General features: G+C 34.7%; 1 protein-coding gene across 2 annotated transcripts in view; it reads left to right on the top strand.

The window, feature by feature from the left end:
* The window catches only part of LOC109499722 (protein eyes shut homolog), an 866,761-nt gene that overhangs the window by 341,328 nt on the left and 502,979 nt on the right, over positions 1-22,454 (top strand). For both annotated transcript variants that reach the window (XM_045057710.1, XM_045057711.1), the window contains one exon: positions 4,192-4,304. In XM_045057710.1, coding sequence (XP_044913645.1) covers positions 4,192-4,304 — 113 coding nt within the window. The remainder of the gene's footprint in view (positions 1-4,191; positions 4,305-22,454) is intronic.

Raw genomic sequence — 22,454 nt, 5'->3', positions numbered from 1 at the left:
ATGCAATAATCTCAATAAGACCTAATAAAATGAGAATTTTCACTGACTTCTCATCAGAAGCAATGCAATCCAGAAGATAAGGGAATATTTTCAAGTGCTCTCAAAATAGTTAAGTAAACTGTAATAAAATAGTACAAATTAAAGACATTTTCTTAAAAAAAAGAAAAGAAAGAAAACCCGAAAAAACATCAGACCTACATTACAAGAAATGGTAAAGGAAGTTGTTAAGGGAAATGATACCAAAAGGTCCTTGGAACAGCGAAAGGGAATGAAGAGTGCCAGAACTGGATTGAGACACATGATTTGGAAAACAGAAAACATCCTAGCAGCAGCAGTAGCAGCAGAGGGGATAGATCATGTGGCAGTTTAACAGGGATGTTCTTTATAAGTTACATTCTTCAAAACTTTTCCCATCCTACCAGATTTGAATTTAATATGGGATTTAATAATAGTTTAGCAGTAGAAGCTTTTTCAAAAACATAATAATAATTACTATTGCTAGCTTAAAAATAATCTTTTTTTCACATTTCTCACAGATGTATGAAATAACCACAGTGTGCCTAAGATGAGACCTTTAAAAACAAATTTTAAGTAACTGATAAAACAATCTACAGTAAAAAGGAAACTATTGGAGCTGTTTCTCTCTATTACCAATTGATTATTAATTGATTACAAACCAAACTTACTGGTTTTCAAAATCCATTAATCTAAAAAATCTCTTGAATTCAGCCAAAATGGGTACAGGAGGTACATTAGAAATCCATTTAAAAACATAAATAACATTGTAAATAGAAAACTCATAAACTGCTGATGAAGAAGAATGAGAAACTAGCTCTTAAAATTACCACTTAATAGCAGGTTAACCAAGAATCCATATACTCCTCAAGTAATTGTGTTTCTACTATATCAGGACAAAAAGGAATTAAACGTTTCTCTCACTTTAATAACTTTTTTCACATGATGTTAAATATTTAGGCATGTAAATTTCAAAAACAATCTCAGATGGTACATTTTTTATTTTAAATTGTTTATAAATTTGGAATATCGTATATGCAATCTAAATGATAGCCAGGAAGGCTGTCTCACCTTATGTAACTGCTATTGAATATTAATGTAGAAACTTATTTGTACAGTATTGATAGTTCATTGGTTTCAACTCTCTTAAAGAAATGAGAGTAAGGGGTACCTGGGTTGCTCATTTGATTAAGTGTCTGTCTTCAGCTCAGGTCATGATCTCTCAGTTCACGAGTTTGAGCCCCATGTCAGGCTCTGTGCTGACAGCTCAGAGCCTGGAACATGCTTCAGATTCTATGTCTCCCTCACCTTCTGCCCCTCTCCCAGTCTCTCTCTCAAAAATAAATAACCATTAAAAAATTAATTTAAAAAAATGAGAATAAAGGCCATCAAATGCCAGAGATAAAATTAAATATTCTTCTGTTCATATAGAGGTAGAAAAAATGAGAATATGTTGAAGATGTTTATAACTTTGAGTCAAATTTGAAATAAAAAATGAGAATTCTGCCGGGGCACCTGGGTGGCTCAGTTATTTAAGCTTCTGTCTTCAGCTCGGGTTACAATCTCACAGTTTGTGAGTTCAAGCCCCACATCAGGCTCTCTGCCTTCAGCAGAGGCTGCTTCAAATTCTCTATTTCCCTCTCCCTTTGCCCATCCCCAGCTCATGCTCACTCTCTCGCTTTCTCTCAAATAAAATAAACATTTAAAAAAAATGAGAGCTCAGTTATTATTACTGTTCAGTACTGTGAATCATATTAATGATATTGTGTGGTGACCATTTTACATTGTTTAGAAGTAACTGGGGTCATTAGTTTTTTATTTGTCTTGAACAAAAATAAAAACCAGATTTGAGAAATCCCAGGAGTATATGTGAGTACAGATGTTTTCTCATGGAAAGGGGGATAACATGCAAGAACAGCATTCCTGTAATCTCATATACAGGTGATTTTTCATGATTTCTTGTCCTTAATGAATCTATTATACATGGTTACATTGTAACTTGTATCAATTATATATCTTGTGTTTCCCTTTTACTTCTTAAAAATCCTGTCCCAGAAACCTAACTAACCAAATTATTATAAGTTAGTCAAATTCAAGGGGGTAAAGTTCCCAACATTAGAAACTGTCTAAAAACCATGTGATTACAGTTTACTATTTAGATTTGGTGTTTCTGGGTACAAGTTTGACTTATTTTTTGCTAAATGAAATTTCCATATTCAAAGTGAAAAAGATTTACATGAGACTTTGGAAACCAGTTAACTCATCCTGAACAAGAGTGCCAGAGGTTAATGTGTGGACGAACTGGAAATTTTGAATCTGTTAATACAGAAGAAATCAAATAATTTTGAATTCATTCAGATTTAAAGGCTGTGAATTTTTTTTCTTGCTAACAAAGTCCAGGGTGAATAAATTAATATTTATCTTTTAATCCATAATATGTGAATGTGATTTGAATTATAGAATTCTATCATGTATCTCACCGAGTAATCATAGAATCATTTTCTTTTAGAGCATTTCTCATTGCTTCATATTCATTTAAAAAGCTATAACTTTCTTCATACTTTTCATTCTCATAAATAATAAGGATCTTCATGAACAGAGGAAAATATTTATTTAAATATGCACATACATTATGCTATTTTTGAACTGTGTTAAACTAAGTAAAACATTCATAACCATTTCTATCAATAGCATTTTTCCAAGACCATTTAATTTTTTTAGTTTTTAATTGTAAACTGTATATTAATTCACAAGCTTCTAATGTTTCAGGGGAGGCATATGTACACATTATCTTAAATAAAAACCTGGTCCATGTCTAACCGTGATGAAAATATAAATTAAACTTAAAAAACAAAAAGATTAATAAAACCCATAAAAACTTTAAGCTAACAATTACAAATGAATATTTTCCCTTCTGCAACATGTAAGAGCCAAACATTTCTGTTTTACTTACAATGAACTGACTTCATTGTAAACTTACTGTGTGAAATATTGTTTTGTTTTCTAGTCCAGTCATTTTTGACACTTGACAGAGTGTTACTTGTTGAGAGGATTCGTAGTACGTTTGAACCAACATCAGAAAGAGAAAGAAAATATTTAAAGGTTTTTAAACTAAGGCTCTAAGTTAAAAGATGAAATAAATTCACCCTACAATTTCTAAACAATACAAAGTCTCCCTTCCATCCTTTGTAATATTACTTTTAATGAGAAACTAAGTCTTGAAAATGCAAATAGTGCATTTTTTAATTCAAAAGTCAAGGTAGACAATTTTAAGTGTATAAGTTCAGTAATTATCCTGCTTATAATTTGTTCCATCTTAGCTTAAAAATTTTAACAATATCAAGAGCATAAGAGTATACAGAACCCGAAATAAATGCTCATACCTGTTGAAATCTGACCTGTGCCCCTTTTAGTTTTTATTAACTTCTCTTTTTCACATAAATGTAAATTCATATAGATATATAATTAATGGAATAGTATTGTATGTTCATGGTGAATGAAATGAAAAGTCATATATCTGTTTATCTTTAAGAGGTTATATGTGTTCGTTAAAACAAATGCTTTCCAATGCCCTTTTTCTTTTTTTTTTTTCTTTTGTCCTGTTGGCAATCTTTTTTTGCCCAAGTTATTCCTAAGGAGGATAGGCCACACAACTGAACACAAAGTTATACAGAATGTATCAGGACTGTGGGATGTCACAAATATTCAGTTTACTGTGTTTCCTTTGATAACAGAAAGAGAACCTTTTCTTGATGTGTGAATAGCTGTGAGTGTGGCAAGATAACTAATGTCTGAAAGAAAAAGTAAGAAGGAACGTAGGCAAAAGATGCAAAAGTGTAATCCACTGATGGGAAGGATGAACATATTAGCTTTTCTCCTATGTTCCAGCTGTAATTCACTATAATAATGAAAAATTTTCTTTATTCATATATGTGATTCATAGAGTGATATCTACAGATTCCAAGTGACTTTTGACTCAGGTAGTATTCTTTTACGCTAAATTCTGGAATGGTATTTATGAATAGAGTTAAATTACTTTCTACCAATATGTTGAATAAATCAGCCACCCAATATGAATGCACATTCTGACCAGTTTACAGCAAGAATAATATATTGTAGAAATAATATAAATATTCTCTCTCTCTCCCCCTCCCTCCTTCTCTTCCTCCATCTCAGATTTCTGGGCCATTGGAGAATTTTACTGGTTGCATAGAAGTTATGGAAATCAATAACTGGGAATCTTTCATTCCATCCAAGGCAGTGAAAAAAATTCACGTTGAAAATTGCAGGTAAAATCCATTAATGATTTTTCAAATACTTGTTTGAATAACCACACCAAAAGGTAACATTTCCATTTGAAATCATCTAATCAGGATTAGATTACATTTCCTTCATTTTGATGTTTTCTTTATAGTGACATACTATATTTTTTTACAGACTATAGAATGTTTAAGCTATATCCCAATTAAATTGGACCATTTATTTATAATGGGTTTCAGCTTTCTGCTACATAAGATACATCGTGTCAACCAACAAATGATAAGTTAGTCATGATTAGAAAATGTCATCTTTTGGAGTGTTTGAAATATAAGCATGCTGTCATGCATGTGGTGTATTGTTCAGGTTGCTTAAATGTTTCTTTCAAAATGTCAGTCTCAAAAAGTTGTCATTGTGCTTGAATTCCCATTATTTGTGGCATTCCTTTCAAATAACCTTCTTCTAGCTATAGAACTATCTGTATATGTGGAGGGAGGTGGGGTGGAGTTGAAGTAACGAGAAGGTACATTTGACCCAATATTAGGCATTCGTGCCATTGGTACAAATTGGTTAAAATTTTTTTTCCCTGATGGTGACGAAAAAAGGATCATTTATGGAGCCTTGTGGTGCATTGGAAAAGGTGCACCCAGGTTAGGTAGGATAGTGTGATGAGGCAGGATGTTTGATCACAGAACAGCCTGCTTGACAATAGCAGAAACACATTGACTCCACAAAAAAACTGAATTATTGAAATTCTTCTGTGGACTGTGGTCCAAGATGAATAAAGAGTCACACAATGACTGTCCTTAAGGAGTTTATGGTGTACTAGAGGAGATATAGATGAAATATGCAAATGAATATATACATATAAAGTGTGCTTTCGGGAAAAAACAGAAGGCTATGAGAACTTTACATATTTGAATATCAGCAAATTGGTGTCCTTCACAGTTTGCCTGGGGGGTAGTGTATGTTCAAAAATTGAAGAAGTACTTTAGAAAGTAAAAGGCTAATTCATTCCCCAGTGTTTCACCTGTAGGCTATACGTTTAAAATATATTTGTGGCATCTATCATACAGTGGTAGACATAGTGATTATTTGTTTTGTTTTTACTGAAATTAAAACTTAATATCTTACATTATACACAATAGATGGGTTCCAGCAATTTTAATATAAATAAAATACTCATAAATCCTTATATATTTTACCATTTATTTCTAATTTTTTTAAGTTTATCTCAATTTGTTATTGATTTTCAGTGAGCAGTATTTCCTAACAATTAGTTACCTCTCAGATTCTTTGCTCTTTAGCTTCTCTGTTAAATATTATGATTTGCAACTCATAGTTAAATGAATAATGATTTTACTAGGAAGCAAATCCATTGAAAATGATATACTCCTTTGATAATTTATATAATCATCTTCTAATGTAGCAATTGATAAAATTTTCTATTTTTAACTTTATAAAAGTAGGACATGTTTAACTTCTCTTTGTAAGAATGAGTATAAAAAAAACAACAGAAAATCACTATGTAATCTCAGCTATCTGCAAGCCCTAAAACTTTTCTCAATCTCTCTTCTATTTAAGTCCTGTTTTATTGCCCTTCAATGCCATTATTTTGACCTTCATTCTGTAATATTGGTTCTTTAAATACTATCTATAATTTAATGCTGCAAATGGTATTATCCCTCCCTATAACATCCAACACAGCTATAGACATATGAGAGGCATTTTGGCTATAATTAGGGTTAGGGCAAACAGAGACGATTAAATTTCTCTGAACAGTCACTCTGCTTCTCTCACCAACCCCTACTAGTACTTGATTCATTTAAGATCACCTTTCCCTTTTTTTTTCCCCTTTAACATTTATTTGTTTCTGAGAGACAGAGAGAGAGAGACAAAGCATGAGCAGGGGAGGGGCAGAGAGAGAGGGAGACACAGAATCTGAAGCAGGCTCCAGGCTCTGAGCTGTCAGCACAGAGCCCGATGCGGGGCTTGAACTCACGAACTGCGAGATCATGACCTGAGCCGAAGTTGGACACTTAACCAACTGAGCCACCCAGGCACCCGTATGATCACCTTTCCTAAGACAGACATTTCCTAAGATGAGATTGGTCTAGAATGAAGTTTTCAAAACCTAATTCTGCAAGTAATTGGCTGTATGACACCAAGTAAGGTTTAACTGTTCCCTATTCCTCCTCAGTCTTATCCGTGCAATCAAAAAAATAACCCTTGCCTTATAATGTTGTAAAAAAGATAAAATTGGATTCTCTTCTTTGTTAAAAGCTCAGAGACATTGAGCTTCATTGCCAAATTTGCTACCATGTCCAGGAAATTGCATCTTCTAATCGGTCTCCCAGAACCCACCTCTCTCTCTCCCCACCTTCCTCATTCACAAGTCTGGCTTCTTCTCAACATTTAGCCCTCAACTTTACCATCTAAGAGGACTTTCTAGATGATCCAAAATGAAATGGCCTCCCCTCCATCATGTCTCCTACTCACTGTTTATTTCCATAGTATTTTTTATTCTTATGAGGAATGACACTATTTGAATATATTTATTTGTTTATAGGTTCCTTTTATGACTCTTGTCACCATAATGTGTGCTCCTTGTGGGCATGGACTCTGTAGAACTTTTCCACTGCTATTTCTTCATGGCCTGGAATGGTAGATGCTCAAAAATTTACTGTATAAAATATCCAAGATTCAATTATGATTTCTTCACACAAATTTTTATTATGAATTATTATTATTTTTTTTAGATTCACGCTACAAAGTGATTCTCAAACTTTTTGGTCTTTGCACCCTTAAAAAGAGTGCTGTTTTTGTTGGCCACAAAGGGCCTTTTTTTTTTTAAATATTTATTTTGTTTGAGAGAGAGAGAGGGAGCATGAGTGGGGGAGGGGCAGAGAGAGACAGATCATGAGTGGGGGAAGGGAAGAGAGAGAGCAAGACACAGAATCCAAAGCAGGCTCCAGGCTCTGAGCTGTCAGCACAGAGCCTGATGTGGGGCTCGAACCACGAACCGCGAAATCATGATCTGAGCTAAAGTCAGATGCTTAACCAACAGAGTCACCCAGGTGCCCATCAAAGAGCCTTTTTTAATGTGGAATATATTCATTAGTATTTACTATATTAGAAATGAAAACTAAGGAGGTTTAAATATATTTATTTTTAATTCATAAAATAAAAAAATAAGTTCATTACATGTTAGTATAAATAAGAATAGCATATTTTTTGAAAAGTAAGTGTACTTATTAAAACATAAAAATGATGAGAAGAGTGGCAGTGTTTCACATTTTTTGCAGATATCTTTATTGTCTGACTTAATGAAGACAAGTGGAAACTTAGATGTGTTTCTGTGTTCAATCTGTACAATAATTATTCTGCTGAAATAGTTGAAGAAAGTTCTGGCCTCATACATATGTATTTAGAAATGATAGCAGTGTTTTAATAACCTTTTTAGACAATTGGGGATATTCTTCTTCGTACCAAAACTTGGTAAGTAAAAGATTCTTAAAGGTTAGTTGCAATGTAGAATGTGAAACCTGATGATCAATGAACCTCTTATACTCTGTTACATTAAAATCCATTGTTCTTTTTCACATTTGGAATGGATCTTTTACCCATGCACAATTTTTTACTGTCACTGGAAAACGTTGTTTCTTGAGTTATTCAACTATCTCAAATGTCAACACATATCAGTATAAAATATCAAAAAGTCCTATCTGTGACTAATATATAATATTACTTAATAATATATATATATAATATATTATTTCCTACATATTTTAATAGACACCTACATTTACTTCACTAGTGTTCTTAATAAGTAGAGGCATGAGGTGTCTTGTGCCCAGGGTATGAAAGACTGATCATTCAGGCCCCATGGATAGATATCATATAGTATGACATCAAGAGCAGCTAAATCAACTTTCCACCCCTAGGTTTTTTCCCTAGAGAAGCACAGATATATGACCTAATGACACTTAAAATAACCTTATTAAAAATAGTAAAACATTGGAAAGTAAGGAAATGGATGTTTAAAGGGATGATAAATATGATGGAATTACTTATAAGTCAGTTGAAAACAATGAAATAACATTTACATGTATCTGTGTGGATAGATCTGAAATCATACCATTTAGTGAGGAAAAAAAGGATAGCTGTAGCAATATACCATTTGTGTGCACTTTTGAAACTGTGTTATATACAAACTGGTCCCTTATTACACATTTTCTTATTTCTCCATATAATATTAAATACTCTAGATTATGTGAAGCCTTTCTTTCTTAAATAATCACTATTTCTGAAGGAATGTGTTGTATAATGAGGAGAGGTATTTAAACAGAAGAAAATGATTCACGAACAAAAAACAAAGCATCAGATTATTTTCCACTTTCAATTCTTTATTCACAAATCATCTCAGCAGAACATCAGTGTCATTAAATCAAACAATATTAACTTTCAAAAAAGAGGTTATAAAGTATATATCATGCCTTATAAATTTGTGGAAACATTCTAGAATCCTACTTTAAGCAGATATTTGATTTAAATGTTTTATTAATAAAAGACTAAGGTATAGACTTTTAATGTTGTAGCAACACATCAGTGCTATTATTTTTTTTTACAAAATAAGCATCCTATATCATTTTCAAGTGGATGATATGAACCTCCAAAATAAAGTACAAAAACAAAATTTGATTACTCAGTAATGGGAATCCAAAGTTCATAATTTTATTCACTCAAATAATATAGGCAAATTAAATCTAAAATGAAACAAGAGGAATGAAGTAAATTACAATGTTCTCTAGATCTTTAGCCATTCAGATACTGGTCTTATGACAATGTGTTGTGAGATTGATATACTCTTGGTCTCCTGGAGACATGATTGTCATTTACATGTGAAGACCAGATTATGGACAAGAGCTGGAATTGTAGTTTGATATTTATTTTACATTTGTACATTTGAGACTGAAGCAGGGAGGGCTTTCTGCATGAAGCTGAATTTATCACAGGTGTAGGACTCTCTCTTGAATATACCTTGACATGACTACCTTTAGTGAGTGCCAGCTTAGTGTAATGTTTTTCAAAAAGCTAATTTGTGCCATGAGTTGCTGATTCCCATGATGAGAACAGTAGCATAGGGGAGCTGTCTTAAGAAAATGTTAGTTTTTACCTGGCTGTCCAGTAGTAGACCATACAGTAACCTACAACAACAACAACAACAACAACAACAGTATTAAATAAATAATAAATATTTCTACATTCTTCATTTTTAAGACATAGAGTGTAAGAAAATTGGGCTGACAGTGTGATGGATTCATATATGTTTAAATTATTTCTTTTTAACTGTATATTATTGCTTCGCTTCTCTCCTTATTTGGTTCCACTTTTCATTTCTGTTATCTTCTTGAATGAGTTCATTCCTTATGACTTTCATTATATGTGTCATTGTCCACTTCAAACCTTCTAGGGAAGAGCTGTCAACTTTATAACATTTTTTAAGATCTTACTATTTAATTTGTACCCTTAAAATCTATTTTATTGGGGTGCCTGGGTGGCTCAGTTGGTTAAGCATCTGACTTCAGCTCAGGTCATGGTTTGTGGGTTCAAGCCCTGTGCAGAACTCTGTGCTGACAGCTCAGAGCCTGGGGCCTGCTTCAGATTCTGTGTCCCCTCTTCTCTCTGCCCCTCCCCACTCATGCTGTGTTTCTCTCTGTCTCAAAAATAAGTAAACATAATTTTTAAATCTGTTTTATTATTTTTAAATATCTTGTAAAAATGTTATGTATCTAAAATGTATAATTTGGTGACTTAATATACATATACATAGTGAAATAACTACTACAGTCAAACCAATTAACATATCCATCTCCTCACATAGTTACCATTTGTTCTAATGGTGGTGAGACCACCTGAAATACACTCTCATAGCAAATTTCCAGTATTTAATACAGTAGTACTATGATCATCATGTTGTATGTCAGATCTCTAAACTACATAAACTACATAACTCTAATACTACATAACTTCAATTTTATACTCTTTATCCAGCATTTCCCCATTACCCTTTATCTACCCAAACCTGGTAACCATGATTCTACTCTCTGCTTCTATGTATTTGACTTTTTAAAATTTTACATAAAGGTGAGATCATGCAAATTTTTTTGTTTCTGCATGTAGCTTATTTCACTTAGCATTATGTCTTCTAGGTTCATTCACGCTGTCACAAATGGCAGGATCTCCTTCCTGTTTAAGGCTGAATAATATTCTATTATTCATATATACCACGGTTTCTTTATCCATTCATTGATGGACACCTCGATTGTTTCCATATCTTGGCTGTTGTGAATATTGCTTCAATGAATGTAGAAACACAGTATCTCTTTAAGTTACTGATCTCATTTCCTTTATATATATACCCAAAAGAATGATTGCTGAATCATATGGTAATTGTATTTTTAGTTTTTTGAGTAAACTCCATACTGTGTCCTGTTGGTGGCTGTACCAATTTACATATATAGGGCTCCCTTTCCTTCACATTCTTGGCAACATTTGTTATCTTAACCACCCATCCACCCTTCCTTCCTTCCTTCCTTCCTTCCTTCCTTCCTTCCTTCCTTCCTTCCTTCCTTCCTTCCTTCCTGAAATAGCCATCCTAACATATATGAAGTGATATCTCATTGTGGTTGAAATTAGCATTTTTCTGATGATTACTGATGTTGAGCTTCTTTTCATATACCTGTTGGCCATTTGTATGTCTTCTTTGGAAAAAGTCTATTCCTTTACCCATTTTTTTTTATTTTTTTTCAACGTTTATTTATTTTTGAGACAGAGAGAGACAGAGCATGAACGGGGGAGGGTCAGAGAGAGAGGGAGACACAGAATCGGAAGCAGGCTCCAGGCTCTGAGCCATCAGCCCAGAGCCCGACGCGGGGCTCGAACTCACGGACCGCGAGATCGTGACCTGAGCTGAAGTCGGACGCTTAACCGGCTGCGCCACCCAGGCGCCCCAACCTTTACCCATTTTTAAATTGGACTGTTTGGGGGCGCCTGGGTGGCTCAGTCAGTTAAGCGTCCGACTTCAGCTCAGGTCAGATCTCGCGGTCCGTGAGTTCGAGCCCCGCGTCGGGCTCTGGGCTGATGGCTCAGAGCCTGGAGCCTGCTTCCGATTCTGTGTCTCCCTCTCTCTCTGACCCTACCCCGTTCATGCTCTGTCTCTCTCTGTCTCAAAAATAAATAAAATGTTAAAAAAAATTTAAATTGGACTGTTTGTCTTTTTGCTATTGAGTTGAAGGAGTTTCTTATATTTTTTGGATATTAACCCCTTTTCAGATATACAGTTTACAGGTTTACAGATATTTTCTGTGAGTCCATAGATTGCCCTTTCATTCATCCTGTTGATGGTTTCCTTTGCTGTGCAAAAAAAGAAAAAATTAATGTAGTCCCTTTTGTGTATTTCTTGTTTTTGTTCCTTAGGTTTTGGTGTCATCCCCCAAAAATCATTGCCAAGCCCCGTGTCAGAGAGTTTTCCCTAGGAAAATCTTTTCTTCTAGGAGTTTCATAGTTTCAGGTCCTCCATTTAAGTTCTTAATCCATTTTAAATTGATTCTTATTTATAGAATAAGGGTCCAATTTCAATTTCATTCTTTTGTATGTGGAGATCTAGTTTTCCCAACATGATTTATTAAACTTTACTTTAAATATGTAAATTTACATTGACGATATATTAAAATTTTAAAAGATGATGGGATCAACCATGTCAAGTATTTTAAACTTGTAATATTTGAAATTAAGGCTATAGAGGAAACTTTACTTTATAAAATCATGCTATGGAAAATGTTTTAGCTGTATTTTAATCAAATTTTAAAGTTCTACCTGAAGGAAAATACATAGATGATATACTTGTATAATTGAAAAATGTGTGTGTCTTCTCAGACTGCTTCATTTGCTCCCTGTATATCAAAGACTTTAGTTTGTTTTTGCTTTTAACTTGTATTTGTCTTGAAAGTTTAGGACTACACACACACACACACACACACACACACACACACACACACACAGCTGAAAATAGATCTTTTTTTTCCATACTCTTCAAATCCAAACTAGGTAATCCTAACAGTCTTAATAATAAATAAAATTTATAAAATGCATAGTTATTGTATCTAAATATAACCAAACTTTTTATCATCCTGTATTTTTTGATGTTTTTGATATCTTAAATCTACTTCACAATATTTAAAAATATTTTCTTCTTGGGGTGCCTGGGCGGTTCAGTTGGTTAAGCATCCAACTTTGGCTCAGGTCATGATCTCGCAGCTCGTGAGTTCGAGCCCCACGTCAGGCTCTGTGCTGACAGCTCAGAGCCTGGAGCCTCCTTTGGATTCTGTGTGTGTCTGTCTCTCTCTCAAAAAATAAACAAACATTAAAAAAAATTTTTAAAAATTTTCTTCTCTAGAATTCCATAGTGGACCTAATTACATATATCAGGATTCTTATGATTTGGGTATACTAAGACATCCCTGATCTGTATGGGTAGAGTTTGTTTATTAGTAAATATGATCAAAAAGAATAGACACACAAATTCTCCAAGTAATTGTGTCTAAAGGTACAATAGAATAGAGCTAATAAATGCATAATTGAAGTCTTTAACAATCTAGGCTTTACAAACCTGTAAGGCGATTCATTTCATGTGTGTGGACATACATGTATTATTTGGCCACTCCTCAAGTATTAGCAACTGAATGAACTAATTTTGTGGAATTCTAATTTCCTGATGTATCTAAAAATGACTTGAGTCTTACATATGTGTCAGTTCTGTCCTTCCCATGATCACAAGGGAACTTGTGTTTAAATGCATAGCTTTTGTTAAATTCTTTCTACTTCCATTTTTCAAGTGAAGTGACACTTTGATGTTACTTGCACTCAGATTCTAAAGCTCAGAGCTATCAACTAAAAAGAGGAGATACCTGGTACCTCTGGAACCATGTATTGCACCACTTATCATCTCTGTGACTTAATGCTTCCTTCATTTATAAATGGTGATAGTGATAATAATACTGGCCATAGAGTGTTGCTGTAAGAGATTCATGATTTCATATATACTTTTAAAAACTTCTCTCAATGAGGTCAAATGCCTGGTACACACTTTATTATTACTAGTTAGCTATTATCATTGTGTTGTTGTTTATCATTTGTTCCTTCTCAAATGATAGATTTACATAGTCCTTTTTCGTATATTTTCCCAAAGAAATAGTAACATAGAATTGAGAGTCAGGGCTCCGAAAAAAGGAGTCAGATACATCAGAGAATAGCATAACAATACAAGAATATGAAATATTGACTATTAGTCATCCTTGGTCTTAGAAATCCCTTGACCATTCCCACCTCAGGTGTTTCTTAAAGATCTGCATTTGGCCTCAGTCTCAACATTAACAGAATTTATGTGTCCTCCCTAGAATCTGTCCTTATCTCATTATTTTTGGAATCCCTAACCCCTCACTCTCTATGTATTTTTTTTCCTATCATACTAAAAAGAGCAATTAACTCTCATAATATTGCTTTTTTTTTTTTTTAACTTCTGGACCATGCCCTGGGGCCTGTCTTTCATAATTAAATGTTCTACTCTAGTTTTTCATAAACTAAAAGCAATTCTTTCCCTAAAAGTAATTTAAAATATTTTTTTCTTATTACACAGAGTTCATCACAAAATATGTTTAATATGCTTAAGCTATAAAAAGATTGTTTCTGCTCTATTACAACAGACAGGAACTGGAGAATTTATCTGCTGGTTTTGTGGAAGTGGGTTTGACTTAGGCTGGTGTATTTTAATGGTAGAGGAGTTAATCAGAAATACCAAGTTTGAAAGTTCAGCTCTGCTACTTATTATCAATATAACCTTGGCGAAGTAACTTAACCTGTATGTACTTCTATTTCCCTACCTGTAAAATAAGGGCAATAATAATGAATCATAGAGTTAGTATGAGGACTGAATGAAATTGTGTATAAACATTGCATTTAGCACAATGACACAGGATATGCTTCCATTTTGGTAGCTAGTATAATTAGCCATCTTTACATATTTTTGTTTGACCACATTTCCTATCAACTGGGAGAATAGTAATCTAAGAAGAAGAATGTTTTCCATGAGAAGTTCAAATGTACCACCTTCGTGTTTTTAAAGAAGTATCTACTTGAATTGCCAGTTCAAAATGAACAAAGTAACACACTAAAATAAACAAAAAATAAACACAGAGACACTTAAGAGAAAAGCACAAATATGAAATTCATAGATTTTATTACACTATAAATTGGGTTTATTTCCATTGCAATTTAACTTTTTTTATTTGGCATAAGTTTTTTAACTAACATGTATTTTCATTTTTCTGCACTGCAGAAATTTCTGACATTCTATTCCTGTCTCATTCAAATCTTTGTGCATTGCATACTTTCCTTGACAATTGAAAGATATCAATATTTATATTTTAAAGTCTATTTTAATACTTGGGAAATGAAACATTCAGGAAAAAGAAACTATTTTTAGTTTTTCAGTGAAATGTATGTAGTTGGGTTTTACTTACAGAGATATAAATGTATCTGTTAGAATTTGATATGAATCTTTTCCAAATACTACTATTTGAGGTTATGGTAATATATAACATGTTTGGTTATTATGAAAAATAGAAATGTTCATTTAGGAATAATAGAATTCATGGTAGTGTTCATGATTAATCATGGTTCACAAAAACTATCTCATATGTTCAGAACTGTGGTGAGACTGATAAGGTGAGACCACAGTGCCAGGGCTTCTATATATTGCACTACTATGCTTCAGACATATTTTACTTGCAATCTCTGCTTTTGGTATTAATGGATGGCCACCTTCCAAATGCTTGCCATTGCTTTCAGATTAAAAGTTAAATTCTCCACTAGCTTTGCAAACAAAACAGTTTATGCACCCCCTTCATAATATATAATTGCCCTATAGAAACAGTTGCAGTTGCACAGGCAAGAACAAACTTACTCAATCCCTTCCACCCCTGTCTTGCATCTAGGTAGGACTGTGGATGCAAGTCCACTGTGGTAGCATTGTGGTAGGACTGTCCTCATCCATGAATTGTGAGCTAAAGGAAAGTGTCTGATTTCTGGCATATGATGTTTGGAAGTGCATTTATTGTCTTTTACTGGGAGAGGAGGACTTGAAGGATCTAACATGATTGAAGCTTCTAAAGTTTAGAAAAGCTGACTGTTGGGGCGCTTGGGTGGCTTAATCAGTTAAGTGTCCGACTTCAGCTCGGGTCATGATCTCGTGGTTCATGAGTTCAAGCCCCACATGGGGCTCTGTGCTGACAGCTCAGACCCTGGAGCCTACTTTGGATTCTGTGTCTCCTTCTTTCTCTGTCCCTCCCTCCTCTTGCACTCTGTCTGTCTCTCTCTCTCAAACATAAATAAACATTACAAAAATTTTTTTTAGAAAAGCTGACTGTTTGTAGAACCTGTCCCCCAAAATAATCAAGAACATATAATACTGAAAGAAACACAGGCTCATTAAGATATATGAGCAAAATAAAAGAACTAAACCATACAGCAAAGATAAATTCAAAAGATGCTTTATCTTCTCTAGCCATGTTGCTCAGATGAACTCAAGGTAGCTGTCATTAAGTTGAGAGATAATGTTGTAAGGGAAGAAAAACAACAGAAAAATAAACCTGGCTTGAGATATGACAAGGAAAGAACATTGCATGTTGTTACTAACATGGAACACACTAAATGTAAATAGATTAGTGATTCCTAAATGTGTATGGAAATATATTGCCAAGAAAACCACAAGCCTGGATTTAAAACAAACAAAACCCCTCTAAATATAAAATATCTCTTGGTCCCCAAAATTTATACCAGCATAAAGCACTATGTGAAAGCTCTACCTTTCTCGAGGAGCACATACTGTCCCAAGCCATTCCAGATAAGACCAGAGAGACAGGTCAGACACAATGAGTGGGGAGATTTTTTCCCAAGACAATCAGTCTAATCAAGGAACTCTCTATCGTGCCAAGGCAGAACGTGTCATAATTGATGACTTAGCTACTTTCCGTCACTGCTGTGCATTCCCATTCTTCACTTTTGGAATGGGCATTTTGTGCAATTCTCCTGTTCCTGTTTATATTAAAGGTGGTAATTACTTTTGATTTTGTAGCTCTCTAGACCTTTAAGAAGCCACAGCCATGTCTGATGATAAGGACTGGACATCACCCCAAAATCATTGACTTTGACTAGATGAGATTGTACATTCTATCTTTTGGGAAGGGGCTGAGTATATTCTATACGAGAGAGAAGGGCATACATGGCTATGTAGTGGTCAGAGGAGCAGCCTAAGGGGGGAACACAGCTAGCTGTCAACCAAAGTAATGTAGAGCTTTTTCTAAAGTCAGTAGCTAAGACAGGGACCTCCTTTTCTAGCCACCTTGCATCTGGGTCAGAGGTCAGCAAACCGTGGCTATAGGCTAAGTTCATCCCACTGCCTTGCAAGACCCAGAAATAGAGATTTTTTACATTTTTTTTAAAATTTTTTGACGTTTTATTTATTTTTGAGACAGAGAGAGACAGAGCATGAACGGGGGAGGGTCAGAGAGAGAGGGAGACTCAGAATCGGAAGCAGGCTCCAGGCTCTGAGCCATCAGCCCAGAGCCTGACGCGGGGCTCGAACTCACGGACCGCAAGATCGTGACCTGAGCTGAAGTCGGACGCTTAACCGACTGAGCCACCCAGGCGCCCCGAGATTTTTTACATTTTTAAATGGCTAGAAAACTTTCTTTAAAAGAATAATATTTTGTGACACTTAAAATTTCATAAATTAAATTCAAATAAAGTTTTACTAGAACATAGCCACACCCAATCATTTATATATTATCTATGGCTGCTTTCAGTCCTATAACCACAAAGTTGAGTAGTTGTGACTGAAATACATGGCCCACAAAGCTTAAAATACTATTATCTGGCTCTTTACAGAAAAAAGTTTGTCAATCTCTTCTATAGGTGGTACCACAGAACTAGTTTTCACCAATGGAATATGAAGAGAAATGAATAATGTCACTTACTGACCGAAACATATGAGAGATATATGATTCTTTTGCCATTTTTCTCTCCCATGTTCTTTCTTGTCTCACTTCCTTGTTGGTTGCAGAGGACTCTGAGACCCTACCTAATGGTAGAGTCACAGGATGGAGGGTTAGTAAGGTCCTCAGTCATGGTATGGAAAAATCATGCCCCTCAATCCACTGAATAGGAACACCAGCATTAGACTGCTATGTGAGCAAAAATGAATTTGGTAGGCCACTGAAATTTGGTGGTCTATTTCTTACAGCAGTGAATATTATAGAAACTAATACAGACTGCTAATTTTTATCCTACCTAAAGTGCCAGAATGTTTCTTTTCAGCCTTGCATGTCTTTACTTACCTGATTCCATTGTATTCCTCCAGCTTGTGTCTTACCACTCCTCCATACCTACATATTTATTCCTAAATGTTATAATGTTTTTAACTCCTTCTATGCTGTAGATGTTGAAATAAATAAAGAAGAATTACTGTCATTAAGGAATTCATAGCATAGTAGGAGGGGAAACACATTGATGAACAGTTATAACAAAAGTGACAATTATAATGATATAAATATTTTCTTGTTTGCCATAAGAGTGACTGTGATTGATGGAAAAATATCAACAGACACAGAAAAAGCCACTTGGTATAGGTACAGGGTATGACTTAGTCACTTATGCTGGCCTCAGTCCCAGTCAGAAAGATATCTACCCTGGCCCTCAGTTCCAAAGAAGGTATTCAGCTACAACAGGTACTGCTTGGTATGGAAGACAGTCTTTTCAGGTCCATCAAGAAACTCTTTGATTACCGTTATCAGGCCTCTGTCAACTTTTTTGCAGACTCTGGCAATGTTGCTGCCTACTCACCAGGTATATATAACGGGTAACCCCAGAGAATCCTGTTTGCTTATTTGGGACTATATAAATCAAAGGTCAGGTCTGAGAATACTCTTTTGTCCCAGCAAGATATGACTTCAGATATGCCCAGGGTTTATCCTTTTATTTTATTTTTTTTTAATGTTTATTTATTTTTGAGATAGAGACAGAGCATGAATGGGGGAGGGTCAGAGAGAGGGAGACACAGAGTCCGAAACAGGCTCCAGGCTCTGAGTTGTCAGCACAGAGCCTGATGCGGGGCTCGAACTCACGGACCGCGAGATCATGACCTGAGCCGAAGTCAGCTGCTTAACCGACTGAGCCACCCAGGCGCCCCGGGTTTATCCTTTTAATATTCATCCATCCATCCATCCATCCATCCATCCATCCATCCATTCATTCATTAAACATATATTCACCCTTGAAGGTTTTATTCTCTTGTAGGTATTGAGATAGAAAGATAAACAAAACAGGCCCAGTCCATCCCTCCTGAAGGACAGTCTAGTGCATTTTAAAGCAATGGGTGTGGGAGGGGAGACAGGACAAATACCCAATCTAGCATAGAGCAGGCATAACAGAATCAAAAGCTATACCTGATTTGCCTCCAGAGTCTGAAATACCTTTCACATATTGGGGAGAGAATCTTTGCCATACTGAGAAATTGGTGGGTGAATGTCATATTCTACCAGTGTGTTGGGGTACAACAAAATAAAACAAAAACAAGAGTCACTTTTCTAATGGATGTATAAATGTATAATGGAATTTGGGTTGCACAGAAGAGAGTCCTCTATCTCAGCTTGAGAAGTGGTGAGTATAATTTATAAAAGAGGAAATGCCATGAAAGGGGGAAAATATTCTAGATAAAGAGACAGAAATTTGTCTTGTTTTGTTTTTAAATGTCATTACTGGGTTGCTGGAGCATAAAATGCAATGCAGGAAGCATGAGACATAAGCCTCAAAATGTAAGCTCAGGTCAGATAATGCAGGTTTTGTGTGTTAAAGGACTTGGAGCTGCTGAGAATCAGGAGTATGTTAAGATAGGCATTTGGATGGATTCAGCTGGATCAGTCCTTGTAGAATGGAATCTAAAAGTGAAGACATGAGACTGAAACTTGGGAGACCAGATAGGAGGCTATTTCAATAACCCTAGAAAAAATGAGTGCCTGAAACAAGTCAGTGTTGGCAGAAATAGAGAAGATGGAATCATATTATTTAGAAAGAACGATGGCCAGATTTAGCTACTGAGTCTCAAGCAGCTTAAGGAAAAAAAAAAAAAAATACAAGAATGACTCCTAGGATTTTAGCTGAAGTTTCAGGGTAAAAGTAGATAACATCAACAGCTATCACCAAAAGAGAAGCAAATTTTGATGGTGTCTCAGCCTGGATTCCTCATGTGCTACTACTTTTTTAAAGAATGCAATTCCAGGAATCACAATAGAGGGAAAAGGGAGAATGAAGTAGGGCTTATATGTGGATGTGTTAGCAAGCTGGATATTGCTTGGCAATAAATTGGACTGATGATTCAGCCTCACTGGACTCTCTTAGAGGCCATATAAATGACTGCCACTTGTGGCAGTCCTTCCAAGGGTGGAAAGGAGAAGAATTTGTTCAGCAGCATCTTTGGCTTGAAGGAGTGACCCAATTCACTCACCTAGAAGCAGGTGAGGATAAGAAAATCTTAAATGGTACATATGAATGTCTGATATAAATACTAACACAAAAATTTTCATTTTGGATATGGAGAATTTGAACTTTTGTGTGAATAAGCTTTTGACTACATATGTACAGCAGACAGACATATAAGGGAGTCTGTGACTTATGATAATATGAATTTAAAATATAAATTCAGGAATATTAAAATAAAAATAACAGATAAAACCATGAAACTGAATAAAGACATCCAAGGAAAGTTTGCAGGATGAGAAGAGCAATGGGCCAAATGCAAAGATTTGAGCACCATCTACTTCTTTTTACAGTTGTTACTAGTCTAGAAAGCACCTGAAAGAGATGGCTCTTTGGAGGGGCTTCAGTTGTTCACACATCTTCCTGGAGCGGAATTTCATATATCTGTGATCTAGTGTTCTTCACAAGTGTTTGTTTTACCTGGAATGCTTTGTACTTCATCCCTCTTACTTGGGGACAGATCAGTTTACTCATTTATCCAGTTACTCAAAAATTTGTATTAAAGGTCCTGCTGAGTATTTGGGACTCCGTGCTGAGCCTCCCAGGTGTGGTCACTGACTCTGTGGGACTTTGAGTAGGATTATTTTATACCAGCAGTGAAGAATCCAAAGGTTTGCTATTAACCCAACGTGATAATGTGGTATCTTTCAAGTCTATTGTTAACCCTGATACATCTTTCTCAAGAAATGGAGGATATTCAAGGTTATCATGTTCTTTTTAAAATTATGTCATGATTTCTATTAAAAATATGGAGGCTGACATTTTGAAGATTTATGTGCACTGCTAGTGGCCATACTGCTTCATGACATCTAGGAAGGGCCAGTCCCCTCCACGTTGCTGTATTGCTCTATTGCAAATAGCAGAACTTCTGAAGGTAATCCACTTGTTACCTATCCACTTGCTAGGTATTCTGATGATATACTAGCTATACTAAAATAATGATTTCATTTCACTTATTACATTGGTTCATAAGATATACAGCATTCAGTCTTTGTTATTATACTATATATATATATATATATATATATATATATCATATTCATTTTTACATTCTAGTAATCTTTGCTAAAAAGATTTTTTGATAAAAGCTTTAAAAAATTCTGAGTATTAAATATAGCACAGCTTTAATATTTTGTAAAGCTTTATTTTATGAGAACAAAGATTTATAAAATCATATCACAGGTTTCTGAGCAAAACTTTCTGAATGATACATGGATTATTTTTTTGACGGATACTGGAGAATAGTTGTGTAGTTCCTTTTTGGCTGTCAGTGGCATAGTAGCTAAAGGCAGTGGTTTAATTAAGGCAAATAGAATAAAAAAATTGTCTGGCTTTTCAGTGTTACTTTTCATGTACATAGTTTTAACTTCCAATAGATCATTGAGCTTTGGCACTAACCTCTGTTTTTTCAAGTATTTTAAAATTGAAAAAAACTAAGGTTTAGGGCTTCATTTTATCTATAAGCTATTCAATCTTCAAACATTTCTAGACTTTTCACTGGAAATACTCCCATTTTGTACCAGATGGTGTTAATACAAAGAAAATAGAAAAAATGAATATTATAAACATATAAAAAAGAACTCTTTCACTAAAGACAAGCTGTGAAAATATTTAATCAAAGTTACACCTATATAAGTATGGAACTACTAATTATGTCAAATGAGGGGTACCTGGCTGGCTTAGTTGGTAGAGCATGTGACTCTTGATCTCAGTGTTGTGAATTCAAGCCCCATGATGGGCATAGACCTTTCTTTAAAAAAATAATACATATATTAAATCTTATTCTAAAGATAATAAAGTGGTTACAATAAAATATTTCTTTTATATTTATATATATCAAGTCATAGAACATGTTAAAGAAAATCTACCTTGACAGTGCGATGGACAGATGATTTAAGATTCTGTTTTCCGATTCAAAAATCCCTACTCATATTCAAAACATTTTTCTGTTTTGAAGATTCCACAGTATCAATGCAAAGCAGGGCAGCTAAAAGTGGTTGCAGTTTTAGTATCACTGCCTTTGTCACATTTAACCATGGTTACATGAGTATCTTTATTGGTATACCTTTTCTGATGCAAACTATATTTGTATGTGACCAATACTTTGTTGACTCCAGGAGAAACACTTCCTGTGCCGAAAATTAATACAAAATGAAAATCAGGAACCTTTGTACTAACTTTTTCATTTCTCCTTTTTGAAATGTGTTAAAATACTTCAGCCTTTAAAGTTTGAACTCCTTCGACTTCATATTGCCTTCAGAATAAAATTCATGCTTTTTGGCAAGGCCAGTAATGTTCTCCTTAGTCATCTCCCAATACTCCAGGGTTTGAGTTAACAGTTGTAGAGTTAAGACATCTGAGATATAGCTAGGGTTAACTGAGATGTATGGGCTATGAATCTAACTGTGAAAGAAAGGTCACTTTTGTTAAAATGCCACTATATTGCTAACAGAGTGCTAAATATTTTCTTTTGCATTAAAATAATATATGTGGAACATTATTATTTGTCCATCTTGATAGATTAGAAAAGT

This window comes from Felis catus, chromosome B2 (assembly GCF_018350175.1).
Source record: "Felis catus isolate Fca126 chromosome B2, F.catus_Fca126_mat1.0, whole genome shotgun sequence".
Lineage (NCBI taxonomy): Eukaryota > Metazoa > Chordata > Mammalia > Carnivora > Felidae > Felis > Felis catus.
Note: the sequence above shows the minus strand (reverse complement) of the source record. Positions and strands in the feature narration are given on the sequence as shown.